The following is an 18,170-nucleotide window of genomic DNA, read 5'->3' on the forward strand; positions in this document are numbered from 1 at the left end:
GATGCACCCACCTCCAGGAAGCCTTCCCCCTGTATCCCCGGACTCCCCTTGTAGCCTTGACCCTTCTCTGCTTTGTCTCATTCCCTTACCTCCACTCAGACTAGGGGGTCCTTGAGGGCAGAGCAGAGTCTTAACCATTCTTGTGCCTCTACTAGTGCCAACCTGGGGCCTGCTTTGTACTGTCAGTGAGTGAATGTCCAATGAATGGAACCGAATTTGCACATGTGGCCAGCAGAATACCAGGGCCTTGCTTTGTTTGTGCCTAGTCTCCTTGCATAAAGATAGGTGGTGTAATTTCCACTAAGATCAGGAACAAGACAACGTTGCCCACTCTCACCACTCTTATTCAACATTGTTTTGGAAGTTTTAGCCACAGCAATCAGAGAAGAAAAAGAAAGAAAAGGAATTCAAATCGGAGAAGAAGGAGTAAAACTGTCACTGTTTGCAGATGACATGATACTATACATAGAGAATCCTAAAGACGCTACCAGAAAACTACTAGAGCTAATCAATGAATTTGGTAAAGGAGCAGGATACAAAATTAATGCACAGAAATCTCTGGCATGCCTATACACTAATGATGAAAAATCTGAAAGTGAAATTAAGAAAACGCTCCCATTTACCATTGCAACAAAAAGAATAAAATATCTAGGAATAAACCTACCTAAGGAGACAAAAGACCTGTATGCAGAAAATTATAAGACATGGATGAAAGAAATTAAAGATGATACAAATAGATGGAGAGATATACCATGTTCTTGGATTGGAAGAATAAACATTGTGAAAATGACTCTACTACTCAAAGCAATCTACAGATTCAATGCAATCCCTATCAAACTACCACTGGCATTTTTCACAGAACTAGAACAAAAAATTTCACAATTTGTATGGAAACACAAAAGACCCCGAATAACCAAAGCAATCTTGAGAACGAAAAATGGAGCTGGAGGCATCAGGCTCCCTGACTTCAGACTATACTACAAAGCTACAGTAATCAAGACAGTATGGTACTGGCACAAAAACAGAAATACAGATCAATGGAACAGGATAGAAAGCCCAGAGATAAACCCACGCACATATGGTCACCTTATCTTTGATAAAGGAGGCAGGAATGTACAGTGGAGAAAGGACAGCCTCTTCAATAAGTGGTGCTGGGAAAACTGGACAGGGACATGTAAAAGTATGAGATTAGAACACTCCCTGACACCGTACACAAAAATAAGCTCAAAATGGATTAAAGACCTAAATGTAAGGCCAGAAACTATCAAACTCTTAGAGGAAAACATAGGCAGAACACTCTGTGACATAAATCACAGCAAGATCCTTTTTGACCCACCTCCTAGAGAAATGGAAATAAAAACAAAAATAAACAAATGGGTCCTAATGAAACTTAAAAACTTTTGCACAGCAAAGGAAACCGTAAACAAGACAAAAAGACAACCCTCAGAATGGGAGAAAATATTTGCAAATGAAGCAACTGACAAAGGATTAATCTCCAAAATGTACAAGCAGCTCATGCAGCTCAATAACAAAAAACCAAACAACCCAATCCAAAAATGGGCAGAAGACCTAAATAGACAGTTCTCCAAAGAAGATATACAGATTGCAAACAAACACATGAAAGAATGCTCAACATCATTAATCATTAGAGAAATGCAAATCAAAACTACAATGAGATATCTCACACAGGTCAGAATGGCCATCATCAAAAAATCTAGAAACACTAAATGCTGGAGAGGGTGTGGAGAAAAGGGAACACGATTGCACTGCTGGTGGGAATGTGAATTGGTACAGCCACTATGGAGAACAGTATGGAGGTTCCTTAAAAAACTACAAATAGAACAACCATATGACCCAGCAATCCCACTACTGGGCATATACCCTGAGAAAACCATAATTCAAAAAGTCATGTACCAAAGTGTTCATTGCAGCTCTATTTACAATAGCCAGGAGATGGAAGCAACCTAAGTGTCCATCATTGGACAAATGGATAAAGAAGATGTGGCACATATATACAGTGGGATATTACTCAGCCATAAAAAGAAACAAAATTGAGTTATTTGTAGTGAGGTGGATGGACCTAGAGTCTGTCATACAGAGTGAAGTAAGTCAGAAAGAGAAAGACAAATACCGTATGCTAACACATATATATGGAATCTAAGAAAAAAAAATGTCATGAAGAACCTAGGGGTAAGACGGGAATAAAGACACAGACCTACTAGAGAATGGACTTGAGGATATGGGGAGGGGGAAGGGTAAACTGTGACAAAGTGAGAGAGTGGCATGGACATATATACACTACCAAATGTAAAACAGATAGCTAGTGGGAAGCAGCCGCATCGCACAGGGAGATCAGCTCGGTGCTTTGTGACCACCTAGAGGGGTGGAATAGGGAGGGTGGGAGGGAGACGCAAGAGGGAGGGGATATGGGAACATATGTATATGTATAACTGATTCACTTTGTTATAAAGCAGAAACTAACACACCATTGTAAAGCAATTATACTCCAATAAAGATAAAAAAAAAAAAACGATAAGTGGTGTAAATTCCAGCTTCTGGTACTTAAGATGTGGCCTTGAGCAAGCCACCTCATCTCTCTGTGCCTCGGTGTCCATCTGTAAAATAGGAATAATAATAGTACTGACCTTGTGAGTTATTATGAGGAATCAGTGGAACAGGGGTCATGGTGGTAAGTGGCAGCCCTCTTGTGATGGTGTTGATGTGTGTGTGCGTATCTGTGCCCACGTCTGTGTTGATGGAGTCGAGAGGTATTCCCTGACCATTCTTGCTCTCGATACAAAGCCTGGTCTATTTTTTTTTTCCCCTGGGCTGGCGGCCCCTAGCAGGAGTTGAGTCTCTAGTAGAAGCGAGGACTTGGCATTGGGACTCCTAGCTCCTGAGCCATCCAGACTGGAGGTGATGGGGCTTTTCCCAGGATCCAGGAGGGCTGATTGTTCCCATCCCAGGGTGAGCTGGGGAGCAGGTGGGGGTGGGGCTCACGTTGGAGAACCTGGCCCCAGAGATGTTACCCCCTGAGAGCTGTGGCTGGAATGGGCCTGGCCCAGAACCACAGGGCTGGGGATGGGCATGGATCAGGGAGAGGGAATCATTCTGCCTCCGGAAGGGGGTACTCTGGATGGGAATGGTCAGCCGGGGAGATCACCCTGGCTTGGGACAGGTGCAGGACTTCCGTTTTGACAGAAGTCAGGGATCACTCTGGACATGGTCAGCTGGTCTGGGCTCAGTCAGTCAGTCTGGTGGTCATTCTGGCCGAAGTCAGATGGTCTGGTGGTCATCTGGATGATGATGGGGCCACTCTGGCTCAGGTCTATCTGTCTGGGGGTCACTGACCTGCATCAGGCAATCTCAGGGTTACTCTGGCCAAGGTCAGACAGTCTGGGGGTCCCTCTGACCAGGTCAGTCAGGCTGGGAGTCCTGGAAGCTCACGTGGCCTGGCTCAGAATGGATGGGAGGAAGCCAAGGAGCTGGCATTCCCAGGCTCGCCGCAGGGCCATGGGTGAGACATCTGGGGCAGCTGCCTTGTTACTTGAGAAGGAACAGGAAGGATCTGAGCCCCAGCGAGACTCTAGATCCTGGGGTTCCCTCTCTGGTAATTTGGAGGCTCAGGGAGGCCTTGGCTAAGACCCTCAGGCACAGACTCAGCTCAGGCTGAATGAAGTCAGCTGTCCCCTCCTCCAGGAAGCCCTCCCTGATCATCCCTACTAGCTATGTTCTCTCTCCGTGCTGTGCTATGGATCATTTTCTAGGGGGAGAGCTGAGGCCTCCCCAGCACAGATGGAGTTAAAACCCACCTCCACAGGCCATAGGGCACATGCTGACCAGGGGTCTTCACACAATGAGGCAAAGAGCTCAGCCAATGTCCTACCCCAGCTCTGGAGAGAGGCTGCTGTTATTTCATCCCATCCACCTGGTGCCAGCCTTTTGCCCACCTTTTACTGTTTTACACTCTGATGGGGTCCATAAAGAGGAAAGGGAGACCCCACCACCACCACCAATAGTGGCAAGCCCCTTGTGCCTGGCTGTGCATTTCGAGATGCTGCTTCACATAATCTGCGAAAACCTGGAGAAGTCCCTGCTGCAGATGAAACAGCAGAGCCTCCTGAAAGTGAGGTCACCAGCAGTGCATGCAGATGTCCACCGTTGTGCCTGGCACGTGGCACTCACTCCCCAGTTACTCTCTGTTTCTTGTCCCTCCTCTTCTTGAGGCTGAGAAGCAGCTAAAACTTGCTCCTTCTCATAGTGAAGGCTTTTCTGGTGAGAAATGTGGACTTCGGCCTCTGACCGCCATGGATTCAAATCCTGCTTCTGTTACTCAGGTGGCTCAGGTGGAACAGGTGCAGAGCTGCTATCTCCTGAGTGCTTGCATGTGCTAGACATTGTGCTAAGTGGACCCCGCACTGAAACCGCAACAACTCCACTTGTGGGTGGGGAAACTGAAGATGAGAAAGGATCACCATCACAGGGCTGGCAAATTGCAGAGTCAAGGTTCAATCCCAAGTCTGTCTGATGCCAAAGCCCACTTGCTTATCTACCACCGTATACCGTGGATGAATTCCTTCACCTCTCAGAGCCTCAGTCACCTCATCTGTCAATTGGGGAGAAGTACCAGTGGCTGATAGGCACCCAGGACAAGGCCTGGCACGATTTGTGCCTGCTTCCTCGCCACTTGTCCATGCATTTTTCCGGGTCTCAGATGCCTTCATTTACCCCTGATGGGGCTCCAAACACTAAGGTTCAGGAGTGAGTGCAGGGACCTGTTTGCAGTTACTTTCTGAACCAGTGGTGTTCTCAAGTGTATTATGTCCAACTCAGGGCTTTGATGAGCCAGCTAAGATATATGGACCTCATTACCAACCAAAGGACTCACATCCATTTCAATCCCCGCCTTATTTAAACTATGTATATTGGTTCCAAATCATGGGAATTTGCTTCCTCTAGTCATATGTGTCCTCAGTCCACACATGACTGTTTTGCCTGCCACATTCCTGCAGGCAGAGACCTCAGTTGGGTGACTTTGGGTAATGTGCATCACTTAAGCCTATCTGTCAAGTAGGAATAAATACAGTAGTGGTACCTCCTTAGAAGGCGAGGCCTAAATGGGACTCCACGCTTAAAGCATTTAGCACTGTGCAGGGCTTGTCGTAAGCCTGATGTCATCAGTGGACATTGTTCTTATTTTTAAGGAGATACCATCAGGGCTGACTTAGGGCATTCATGACCCTGCCAGTCCTGGGGCCCACTGTCTGTCCTCTCTGCAAAGATGGAGGGGCAGGTGATGGAACACCGACCAGCAGTCAGCGGATCTTGGTCCAAACCCCACCTCTGCCATTAACCTGCTGTGTGACCTTAAGGAGGTCACAGCCTCTTTGGGCCTCAGTTTCCTCATCTGTAAAGTGGGGATAATTCTAGCTTTGATTTCATGAGTTGTTGAGAGGCTTTAATGGATAGTAATGATAACTGGTTTTTGTTGAGGAGGGTCTTTGATTGGTGGTTGAGCAGTGGGGGGTCCTGGGGAGTACTGGGGGGGTGGGCAACGTGGGGAGGTCTTGGCATTGGGAGGAGACAATGAAAAGAAGGAGAGGGTGGGGGAGGGAGTGTTCGGTTAGAGGGAGGGAGCAGTGGGGGGAGGGCTTGAGGAGACGGAGGGGATGAGGGTGGGCCTGTGTAGGAAGGGACAGTGGGGGGCACCTAGAGGGTAGCCCCAGGAGCCCTTCTGGCCAGCAGCCCTGCTCTAGCCTGGGCTAAGCAGGCCCTTCCCTCACAGCCGGCTGCACCTTCGAGGAGGCGAGTGACCCAGCAGTGCCCTGTGAGTACAGCCAGGCCCAGTATGACGACTTCCAGTGGGAGCAAGTGAGGATCCACCCTGGCACCCGGGCTCCTGCGGACCTGCCCCATGGTGAGCCTACTCTCAATCACCATTCCCCCTTCACCTCCTTCCAGGGGCATGCTGCCCACCTGCTGTGTTACCTTGGGTACATTGCCTAATCTTTCTGGGCCTCCATCTGCTCTGGCATCTGTAATGACACAGATGACACTGTGAATATGGAGCTCTCTGGACCCTGACCAATTGTGTACATCAGGTAGTTTTACCTGTAAAATGGGTGCAGCTTCAAGTAATCAAAGACCCTTACAAACTGTGAGATAAAGCCCACCTCCCATTACTCCTATGGCAGCTTAGTTCAGGATCCACCTTCCTCCTGCCAGGTCTTCCTAAACCCTCCACCTTCAGGGAGGCTCTCTTCTCCCTGTGAGCCTCTGAATCCTGGTCTCCCAGGACTTGAAGATGCTGACAGAGCAGTAACCTTGGGGGCTGGATGTGTGTAAAACCTTTCTGCCTCTGCCCCTTTCTTCCTGGATCTTTCCCGACTTCGGCCCTGCCCTGCCCCTATTTCAGGATGGGGAATATTTGGCGTCGTGAACACTGGACTGAGAGGAGACTAATCATGTAGATTCTAGTCCTGGCCTCCTACCCTGATGATGGCCTCTAGTGCACTGGTTCCAGAGTCATGAAGGCTGGGCTTCAGATCTTTGCTTCATCACTTTACCATCTGTGTAACTTTGGGCAAGTCACCTAACTTCTCTGAGTTTCCATTTCCTTTATAAAATGGAGAGCACAATAATCCATTTCATAGGATTATTAGATAATGCCTATAAAGTACATAACATGGGGGTGGCATGTAAGGGTTCAATTAATGCTTAGATGCTATTGTTGGAGATATTTGAGGGGGTCCAACTACTAGCACCCCTCTTCACTGGGTACAGAAGCAACTGGGGATTAAGAAAAGGATAAGACAGGTGGAGGCCAAATTATCGCCTTTATTACTGATGAAGGCTGAGTCAGAGGACACAGCATAGTGCGAGGACCAAAAGGGCTTGCTGTGGGAACCCGGAATGGGACAGCCTATGGCCCCTGCCCTTTGCCCTGTCACAGTAGTGGGCCAGGGCCTTTGCTGCTCAGCTCACAGCATGGCTGAGATCGCATCTGCTGTCAAGGGTGCGTGGGAGGGGCAGCAAAGGTTCTCAGTGTGGGACCAGGACTTGAAGCCAGCAGGAGAGAGGCCCTCCACGACCTGGCACAGGCAGCCTCCGCAGCCTGGGCTCCTGCCCCTCGCCTCGACTCCCGGAGGCCCCCCTGCCTCCCCTCTTCTGTGCATTTGCTCACACTGTGCCCTCCCTGGGGCATTCCTCTCCGCCTTCCCAGGGCTCTCAGCTCCTTGTTTGACCTCTGTCCTGGCAGGTATCAAAGTCTGACCTGTGTGACAGTGATCTGTCAAGGTGCCCACCATGGCAGGGATGCTGAGCGGGCCGATTCCATATCCCCAGGGCCCAGCCTTGGCCTGCTACAGGTTAGCATTCGGGTACAGGTTGCTGATTTGAATGCACCTCTTACAGTCCTGACCACCCCGTGTGGGCTCTACTTCTCTCTCTCCCCCACACAAGTAGAGACATACCCAGTGATGAAAAAGGGAGAGAAGTTTTGTATGTAGTGTGGGCCTTGGGCTGGATCCTGGGGATGCAGTGGTGAGCCAGATGGACAGTCTCTCTGCTGTGTTGGTGCTCACATTCTGGGGAAGAGTTGGAGGTGGAGAGAGGAGGAAGGAGGGAGATTCACACTCAGAGTCAGAGAGCAGGAGAGAGGAGAAGGAGGGGTGACGGATGAAGGGAGTAAATGGAAGAGAGGTGGAGGGATGCAGAGTGAGAAAAGACTAGGGAAGAAGAAGGGAGAGAGGCAGGGCGAGCAGGAGGAAGAGGCAAGACCAAAGTGTCAGGTTGAAAGGGGGAGAGAGACACACCCACAGCTCACAGGGAGAGGAGAGAGGATGGAGGAGTGGGCCAAGAGAGACTGTGCGGGGGCTGGGATGCGCCCCTTCCTGGGGGGGGATGGGGACCTGGAGTTTGTTTACTACCCCACCAGGACTGATGCAGGAGCTGCCTTCTTCACAGGCTTCTGGCTCCCAGAGATGAATGCGGTTCCCTCCAGCAGAGTCCCTGGAGAGCCCTCCTGGAGCAGGGAGCCTCGTGGTTTGGGATCTGAATGGGCTTGTGTGGGCTGGCAGCCAGGCCTGGGAGGGGGCGGCCCTGGGTGGCTGCAGGCACCCCGTTAGCAGCTGCTGGGGCCTTCTCCCCACAGGAGGGAAGCCATAATCCCCCAGCCAGGTCCTGAGGAGTCCAGCCCCCTTCCTCCCTCTCCCCGTCTCCCCCACTCCCAGCATACAGCTTGGATCTCTGGGGAAGGGGCAGGGCTGCCTTTCTCCAGGTTCGAAATCAAGAGAGTTGTATCCCAGGAGTTTAGATTGAGGGGCTGGGGGCTGGAAGGGAAGTTAGAGCCCTTTCATTCCATCTCTGTTCTGTAAGTTCATTCAGCTTGCAGACCTGTGCTGGGGACGCAGCAGAGCCCTGAGGCATCACAGGCTGGTGGGGAGAGCGATACATACTTTATTAATGATCCAAGGGCCAGGAGAGACACCCATAGAGGGATGGAGAGGGAGGGCTTCAGAAGAGGTGGACGTTGAGGGCCTGTCATGTGCCGGACTCTTGACTCCTGAGATGAATGTCCTAGTCCTTGCCTTCCAGGACAGCTCAGAATGTGGGGAAAACTGTGGATTAGCACGAGTTTGGACTGGGATCATAAAGGGTGAGGTGAGGAGCCAGAAAGGGGTTTTGGCACAGCCAGATTTGTGTGTTTTTTTGCTGCTCCAAGTCTTTACTTTGGGAAACAGATGCAGGGAAATGAAGGGACTTACCCAGTGAGTCAGAGCTGGGACCAGAACTCAGGCCCCTGACTCCAGATGGGTCCAAATGCCTGGACTCCTTTGTTTCTGCCTCCTCCTCTGTGCCCACCTGACCCTGGTCCTCCCCTGAGTTCTCAGCTCCTGCCTCTTCCTCCTTTCTTTCCAGGCTCCTACTTGATGGTCAATGCTTCCCAGCATGCTCCAGGCCAGCGGGCCCATGTCATCTTCCAGAGTCTGAGTGAGAATGACACCCACTGTGTGCAGTTCAGCTACTTCCTGTACAGCCGGGATGGGCACAGCCCGGGCACTTTGGGCATCTATGTGCGTGTCAATGGGGGTCCCCTGGGCAGTGCCGTCTGGAATATGACTGGATCCCACGGCCGCCAGTGGCACCAGGCTGAGCTGGCTGTCAGCACCTTCTGGCCCAATGAATATCAGGTGGGCTGGGTTCAGTCTGTGGTCAGTCTGTGCTTGGGGGTGTGGGTAGAGGGGTGTCAGCATGAGATCAGAGTAAGCAAGTGGCCAAGGTTGGAATTAGTTTGTGTCAGCATCAGGAGTCAGTCTGTGGTCAAGGTCAGTGGCCAGTCTGTGGTCAGCACTGGGTTCTTCAGTGATGGTTCAGTCTGGTTCAGTGTCAGAGGTCATTGTTATTAGGAATAGTTTATGGTTGGGATCGAGGTGAGTTGGAATAGTGCTGACTTGGAAACCCTGTCTGGCTGGGAAGTTTTGTGGCTTGAAGGTAACTGTCCAGGATTGGGATGGAACCTCTGGCCTTGACCTTGTTAGCTCTGGGTGCTGACACCCCCTTCCACAACAAGCTGTCTTGGTATGGAGGGTAACTGTGAGCTGGGCTGCTTGTTGAGGAGGATGGGGCTGGAGCACAGCTGAAAGGGGGCTCTTGTGGGCATCTCCCCAGGCAGGGCTGGAGGGATGTCAGCATGACAGGGACCCTCCCACCTCCCCCAGGTGCTGTTTGAGGCCCTCATCTCCTCAGACCGCAGGGGCTACATGGGCCTAGATGACATCCTGCTTCTCAGCTACCCCTGCGGTGAGTCCCAGCCCACTGGGGTGCAGGGTGAGGGGTACGGGAGGCTGCGGCTCCTGCTGACAGGGGGCGCGAGCCCAGCTCACGCCAAGGCTCTGTTCTGGCAGCAAAGGCCCCGCACTTCTCCCGCCTGGGTGACGTGGAGGTCAACGCAGGCCAGAACGCCTCGTTCCAGTGCATGGCTGCTGGCAGAGCAGCGGAGGCCGAGCGCTTCCTTCTGCAGGTGAGGTGGGTGGGGTGGGAGTGCGGGGGGACCTTGGCCAACTTCTTATGAAAAGTTCTGGCTCCTCTGCGGAATGCTGAGTCCCTTCCGTTATTCTCCAGCACCCAAACACATGCGTCCTGGCTCTCCCTAGGCTCTGCTCTGCCCTCTTGGGTGCCCCATCCCCCGAGGACAGAGAGCGGCTCCAGGATCCTCCAACCACACCTTCCATCAAAGGCAGAGCGACCACATTCCCTTAATCAGACCCACACCTTCCTGTGGCAGAGCTGGTTCCAGGAACCCCAAATGCCCCTGTGTAGTAGGGATGGCTAAATGGGGCCGGGACATTTACCACTCCCCTCGCCTGGGTCACAGCGAGATCTGGACCTTTCTTCCCCGGCGCCCATGACCCATTGGCCCCTCTCCCCGCTCAGCGACAGAGCGGGGCACTGGTGCCCGCGGCCGGCGTGAGGCACATCAGCCACCGGCGCTTCCTGGCCACCTTCCCGCTGGCCGCCGTGCGCCGCGCGGAGCAGGACCTGTACCGCTGCGTGTCCCAAGCCCCGCGTGGCGTGGGCGTCTCCAACTTCGCAGAGCTGATCGTCAAAGGTGAGGTCGGGGACGCTTGCGGAGGGCGGGCCTCCGAGGGGCGGGGCGAGCGGAGGGTGGGGGCGCAGTTTCTACCAGGGGGCGGAGTCTTGTCAGGGGGCGTGGCCCATGGAAGGGTAGGGAAGGAAGGGTTTGACCGGGGGCGTGGTCTGACCGCGGGGCGGGGCTTGCGGAGGGGCACAATCTCACCCGCGATCAGGTCCAACTGGAGGTGAGGGGATGTGACTGAGAGGTGGGCCCGCGTGGGGACTGGGTCAAGGTGTGAGCCCGGCGAGGCGGGATCTGGCTATTGGGCCCTAGGGTTGACCGGAGCGGGCAAGCGGTCAGTCCTTGGAGGCGAGGACTTGGGGATTCAGAAGGGAGTGAGGGAGAGGGTGTAGGCTGAGGGGTGAGGTCGGGGTCAGCTTTTGGAGTGGGGAGCTTCTTAGGGCCTGGGGATTTAGTGGGGAGAGGCAGTCTAGTCTAGGGCTTGGGGGCTGCGTGAGGAGCCTGGGGGGACAGGAGGGCTCTTGGGTTTTTGGGTGTGGTGGGGTGCGGAGCTGAGGGCCAGGGATTCATAGCGGCATCCGCGGGCTCCGTCTCTCTCCCATCTCCTTGCAGAGCCCCCCACCCCCATTGCGCCCCCGCAGCTGCTGCGCGCTGGTCCCACCTACCTCATCATCCAGCTCAACACCAACTCCATCATTGGCGACGGGCCGATTGTGCGTAAGGAGATTGAGTACCGCATGGCGCGCGGCCCGTGGGCGGAGGTGCACGCGGTCAGCCTGCAGACCTACAAGCTGTGGCACCTCGACCCCGACACGGAGTACGAGATCAGCGTCCTGCTCACGCGCCCCGGTGACGGCGGCACCGGCCGCCCCGGGCCGCCCCTCGTCAGCCGCACCAAGTGCGCAGGTGGGTGCCTCCTGGCTCCACTCCCTCCTCCAGATACCCGGGTATGGACTCAGGGCAACCGAGGGGCGAAGGGTACATTCCGAGCGGTAGTATGGCCTCGATCTGTGCTTCTAAAACTTTCTAAAACATCGTGACCTTCCTTCAATCCTAGTTATGGTAAAGAAAATAATGATAGCTAACATTTCACTTTGTGATGGACATTTATACATATATTGTGTGTGTGTCATTTATTGACTTAAAACTCAGAACAACACCATGATCTAGGTAGTCTTGTCATACCCGTTTTACAGATGAGGTGTAAAATCTGTAACCTCTGTACAGATCATTATTAACAGAGATGTTAAGTGACTGGCTCAAAGTCACACAGCTAGTAAGCAGCAGAGCAGTAAGGGATTGGAACCCTTGACCGGCTGTCTTCAGAATCTGTGTTCTTAATTCTACATTATATCATCTAGATAAAATAAACAACTAAACACCATAAAATAAAAGTGTTATTAAATTCTAGCTGGATTCTCTTGTCTGGGCAATTGAGCCTGAAGTCTGCTTTTGCTTGTTTCAAAGGGTAATGCAGCTGTTACGAGCAATGGCACACCTGCACCAGGGGAGACTTTATTGTTTAATCAGAAGAGAAATTGACAACAGAACAATTTTCTTACTCTGTGATTTCAGCGTTTTTGTTGTTGTTGAATTTTTATTGAGATATAAAAGATTCATATGTGGTTGTAAGAAAAAATGTAAGAGAGATTTCCTTATACACTTTACCCTGTTGCCTGCATTTTGCAAAACTGTAGTGTAAATCACACTCAAGATACTGACATTGTTAAAATCCACAGATCTTATTCAGACTTCCCCAGTTTAATTTGTCCTGATTTGTGTGTATCTGTGTATATTTAGTTCTATACAGTTTATCACATGTGTTGGTTGCTTTGTGTATTTATCACCACAGTCAAGATAGTGAACAGTTCAATCAGCTTAAGGATCCTTCGTTGCTTTTTTTTTTTTTTTTTTGCGGTACCCTGGCCTCTCACTGTTGTGGCTTCTCCCGTTGCGGAGCACAGGCTCCGGACGCGCAGGCTCAGCGGCCATGGCTCACAGGCCCAGCCGCTCCACGGCATGTGGGATTTTCCCAGACCAGGGCACGAACCCGCGTCCCCTGCATCGGCAGGCGGACTCTCAACCACTGCACCACCAGGGAAGCCCCCTTCGTTGCTCTTTTATATCATTTCTGTCCCTTCCTCTATCCCCAACCCCTGGTTACCACTAATTTGTCCTTCATTTCTAAAATTTTGTCACTTTAGAAATGTTATATAGATAATGAAATCATACAGTGTATAACCTTTTGAATCGGCTTTTTTATTTGGTAACAGCTTTATGAGATATAATTCACACCTCATACATTTCACTCATTAGAGTGTACAATTCAATGGTTTTTAGTATATTCACAGAGTTGTGCAACCATCCCCACAATCAATTTTAGAACATTTTTCATCTCCCCCAAAGGAAACCTTGTATTCTTTTGCAGTCCACCCCTCCCCTCATTTCCCCCTAATTCCTTCGGCTCAAGGCAGCCACTAATTTACTTTTTGTCTCTATAGATTTGCCTCTTTGTGGACATTTCATATAAATGGAGTCATACAATATGTAGTCTTTAGTGACTGGCTTCTTTCACTTAGCACAATTTTTCAAGGTTTATCCATGTTGTGGCATGCATTAGTATTTTTTAAAATAAATTTATTTATTTTATTTTTGGCTGCGTTGGGTCTTTGTTGCTGCACACGGGCTTTCTCTAGTTGCTGCAAGCAAAGGCTACTCTTCTTGTGGTGCACAGGCTTCTCACTCTGGTGGCTTCTTTTGTTGCGAAGCATGGGCTCTAGGCGTGCGGGCTTCAGTAGTTGTGGCTCGCGGGCTCTAGAGTGCAGGCTCAATAGTTGTGATGCACAGGCTTAGTTGCTCCACGGCATGTGGGATCTTCCTGGATCAGGGCTCGAACCTGCATCCCCTGCATTGGCAGGCGTATTCTTTTTTTTTTTTTTTTTTTTTGCGGTACGCGGGCCTCTCACTGCTGTGGCCTCTCCCGTTGCGGAGCACAGGCTCCAGACGCGCAGGCCCAGCAGCCATAGCTCACAGGCCCAGCCGCTCCACAGCATGTGGGATCCTCCCGGACCGGGGCACGAACCCATGTCCCCTGCATTGGCAGGCGGACTTTCAACCACTGCGCCACCAGGGAAGCCCTGGCAGGCGTATTCTTAACCACTGTGCCTCCAGGGAAATCCTGCCACCAGGGAAGTCCCAGTACTTTTTATTGTTGAATAATATTTTGTTTTGTAGACATACCATAATTTACTTATCCATTCATTGGTAGGCATTTGCGTTGTTTATACTTGTTGGTTATTATGAACAGTATTCTTATGAATATTAAAGTACAAGGTTTGGTATGGACGTATGTTTTCATTTTTCCTGGCTGTGTATATATATATATATATATATATATATATATATAGTATGGTAACTATGTTCAACCATTTAGGGAACTGCTGGACTGTTTTCCAAAGCAACCACTCCACTTTACATTCTCATCAGCAGTGTATGGGAGTTCCAGTTTCTCTACATTCTCACTAACACTCGTTATTACCTGTCTTCTGATTATAACCGTCCTAGTGGGTATGAAGTGGTGTCTCATTTTGGTGTTGCATTTCCCTGATGGTTAATGATATTGAACTTTTTTCATGTGCTTATTGGCCATTTATATGTCTTCTCTGTAGAAATGTCTATTTAGATCCTTTACTCATTTTTAAGTTCAGTTTTTTATTATTGAGTTGTAAAAGTTCTTTATATGTTCTGGATACTAAACCCTTTTCAGATATATTTGCAAGTGTTTTCTTCCATTCTGTGGGTTGTCTTTTAGTTTTCTTGATGGTGTCCTTTGAAGCACAAAGGTTTTTAATTTTGATGAAGTAGAATTTATCTATTTTTTCTTTTGTTTGTGCTTTCAATGTCATATCTAAAAAAACATTGCCTAATCCAAAGTCACGAAGATTTACCCTTATTTTTTTCTAAGAGTTTTATAGTTTTAGCTCTTACATTTAGGTCCTTGATCCATTTTGAGTGAATTTTTGTATATGGTGTGAGGTAGGAGTCCAATCTCATTCTTTTGCTTGCAGATGTCCACTTGTTCCAGCACCATTTATTGAAAAGACTATTCTTTTCCCATTGAATTGTCTTGGCACTGAGATTTGCTTTTTTGCTTATTGTAATTTCCTGGAGATTCATCCAAGTTGTTGTGTAAATCAATATTTCATTCCTTTTTAATGCTGAGTAGTATTCCATGGTGTGGATATACCAGAGTGTGTTTAACCATTTATCTGTTGAAGGACACTTGAACTGGTCCCAGTTTTTGGTTATTACAAGTAGAGCTGCTATGAACATTTATTTACAAGTTTTTTTTTTTTTTTTTTTTTTTTTTTTGTGGTACGCGGGCCTCTCACTGCTGTGGCCTCTCCCGTTGCGGAGCACAGGCTCCGGACGCACAGGCCCAGCAGCCATGGCCCACGGGCCCAGCCGCTCCGCGGCATATGGGATCCTCCCAGACCGGGGCACGAACCCGTATCCCCTGCATCGGCAGGCGGACTCTCAACCACTGCGCCACCAGGGAGGCCCTATTTACAAGTTTTTCATGAACATAATTTTTCATATTTTTCTGGGATAGATGCCTGAGGGTACAATTAATGGATCATATGGTAATTGAATATTTAGTTTTATTGGAAACTGTCAGAGAGGCTGTATTGTTTTACATTCTCACCAGCAATATATGAGTGATCCAGTTTTCTACATCCTTGCCAGCATTTGGTGCTGTCATTATTATTATTTAAAAAAAAAAATTTTAGCCATTCTGAGAGGTGTGTAGTAATATCCTATCCTGGTCTTAATTTGCATTTCTTTAATGCCTTGTGATGTTAAACATCTTTTCATGTGCTGTTTGCCATCTGTATATCCTCTTTGGTGAATTATTCATGTCCTTGCCCATTTAAAAATAATTAATTAGGGGGCTTCCCTGGTGGCGCAGCGGTTGAGAGTCTGCCTGCCGATGCAGGGGACACGGGTTCGTGCCCCGGTCTGGGAAGATCCCACATGCCGCGGAGCAACTGGGCCCGTGAGCCAAAATTACTGAGCCTGCGTGTCTGGAGCCTGTGCTCTGCAACAAGAGAGGCCGCGATAGTGAGAGGCCCGCGCACCGCGATGAAGAGTGGCCCCCGCTCTCCACAACTAGAGAAAGCCCTCGAACAGAAACGAAGACCCAACACAGCCAAAAATAAATAAATAGATAAAGCAAACTGTCAACAAGTGAAAATAAACACTATTAAAAATAATTAATTAATTAATTAATTTTTGGCTGCATTGGGTCTTCGTTGCTGCACGCGGGCTTTTCTCTAGTTGTGGTGAGCGGGGACTACTCTTTGTTGCGGTGCACAGGCTTCTCATTGTGGTGGCTTCTCTTGTTGTGGAGCATGGGCTCTAGGCGTGCGGGCTTCAGTAGTTGTGGCAGTTGGGCTCAGTAGTTGTGGCTCGTGGGCTCTAGAGCACAGGCTCAGTAGTTGTGACGCACAGGCTTAGTTACTCCGCAGCATGTGGGATCTTCCCGGATCAGGGCTTGAACCCATGTCCCCTGCCTTGGCAAGCGGATTCCTTTTTTTCTCTTTTTTTTTATTGATCTTTATTGGAGTATAATTGCTTCACAATACTGTGTTAGTTTCTTTTGTACACCAGAGTGAATCAGCCATATGTATACATATGTCCCCATGTCCCCTCCCTCTTGAGCCTCCCTCCCATCCTCCCTATCCCACCCCTGTAGGTCATCGTAAAGCACCGAGCTGATCTCCCTGTGCTACGCAGCTGCTTCCCACTAGCTAACTGTTTTACATTGGGTAGTGTATATATGTCCATGCTACTCTCACTTCACCCCAGCTTCCCCCTCCCACCCCGTGTCCTCAAGTCCATTGTCTATGTCTACATCTTTATTCCTGCCCTGCAACTAGGTTCATCAGTACCATTTTTTTATTTTTAGATTCCATATATATGTGTTAGCATACGGTATTTGTTTTTCTCTTTCTGACTTAGTTCACTCTGTATGACAGACACTAGGTCCATCCACCTCACTACAGATAACTCAATTTCGTTTCTTTTTATGGCTGAGTAATATTCCATTGTATGTATGGCAGGCAGATTCTTAACCACTGTGCCACCAGGGAAGTCCCTGCCCTTGCCCATTTTCTAATTGGATTATTCACTTTATATTGTTGAGCCTTGAGAGTTCTTTACACATTCTAGATACTAGTCTTCTTTTGGGTGTGTAGTTTGTAAATGTTTTCCCCTGGCTTTTAGCTTGTCTTTTTATCCTCTTCACCTGAGCTTTCATGGAGCAACCATTTTTAATTTTGATGAGGGCCAATTTATCAAAATTTTCTGTTATGAATTGTGCTTTTGATGTCAAATTTAAGAACTCCTTGCCTAGCCCTAGATCCCCAAAATTTTCTCCTTTAAAAAAAAAAAGAAAAGTGTTATAGTTTTACATGCAAGTCTGTGATCCATTTTGAGTTAATTTTTGGATAAGCTACATGCTTAGGGTCGAGGTTTATTTATTTTTTGCCAATCAATATTCTTAAGGGTTTTAAAAAGCTGATTCGGGAACCATCTAAAATATAGTTTAATGCCATATTTAGAGAGACCCTTGGGTGTTGGGTAAGAGTATTCCAGTGGAAGTTACTTTCTAGCTGAGTCAGGTTACTTAACCTCCCCAAGCTTTAGGCCCCTTGTTTTATAACATGGGAATGATAATAATCCTTACCATACAGGGTAAGTGTGAAGATTCATTCAACACATGTTTATTGAGTGCCTATTATGTGTCATGTACTGTTTAGTTGCTAGGGATATAAGACTGTGACCAAGACAGACAAAAGCCACTAGTGAGTGAGTTCCTCGTGCCGGAGCTCTGCATGGACCTCACATTCTGGCGGAGGAGACAGTAAACAAGTGAAATATATGGATGGTCAGATGGTGACCAGGGCTGTGAAGGTTAAAGCAGGAAGGGGGATGGGGTGTGGGGGCAGGAGAATTGTCATTTCAAAAAGGCTCAGGAACCCGTTTGCCGAGAAGGGGACATTTGAGCAGAGACCTGAAGGAGGTGATGGACAGTGCCACGCAGGAAGCTGGAGGAATTGCTGGGGGAAGGGGCATTCCAGGCAGACGTAATAGCAAGGAAGTCTGTATAGAGTGCTTGGCACGTGTGAGGAGCAGCAAGGAGACCAGTAGAACTGTGGTCCAGTGACTGAGGGGGGGCTGGCAGGAGAGAAGGTCAGAGTCACGCTGGGGATGTGGGACTCAGAGCCATTTTACGCTGGGTGGGCTGGAGAGCCATTGCGGGTTTGGAGAGCAGGAATGACATCACTTACTATGTTTAAAAGGATCACTTTGGTCCTTTTGTGGAGAACAGATTCCAGGAGGGCAAGGAGACCAGAGGAGAGACCAGTGAGGAGGCTACTGCAACAATTCAGCTGGGACATGGTGGAGGCTGGGAGCTGGGAGGAAGTAGTGGTGGTGGTGGTGAAAAGTGGTTTCTTTTCTGGGTTTGTTTTGAAGGTAGAGCTAACTGCATTTGTTCATGGATTGGATG

General features: G+C 49.2%; 1 protein-coding gene across 4 annotated transcripts in view; it reads left to right on the forward strand.

The window, feature by feature from the left end:
• PTPRU (protein tyrosine phosphatase receptor type U) overlaps nt 1-18,170 on the forward strand; it is a gene marked incomplete at its 5' end in the record, with an annotated part of 91,653 nt that overhangs the window by 12,588 nt on the left and 60,895 nt on the right. For all 4 annotated transcript variants that reach the window (XM_079698287.1, XM_079698290.1, XM_079698288.1 and 1 more), the window contains 6 exons: nt 5,786-5,917; nt 8,920-9,191; nt 9,720-9,801; nt 9,906-10,021; nt 10,435-10,609; nt 11,210-11,503. In XM_079698287.1, coding sequence (XP_079554413.1) covers nt 5,786-5,917; nt 8,920-9,191; nt 9,720-9,801; nt 9,906-10,021; nt 10,435-10,609; nt 11,210-11,503 — 1,071 coding nt within the window. The remainder of the gene's footprint in view (nt 1-5,785; nt 5,918-8,919; nt 9,192-9,719; nt 9,802-9,905; nt 10,022-10,434; nt 10,610-11,209; nt 11,504-18,170) is intronic.

Source organism: Hyperoodon ampullatus (assembly GCF_949752795.1).
Source record: "Hyperoodon ampullatus genome assembly, chromosome: 2".
NCBI lineage: Eukaryota > Metazoa > Chordata > Mammalia > Artiodactyla > Ziphiidae > Hyperoodon > Hyperoodon ampullatus.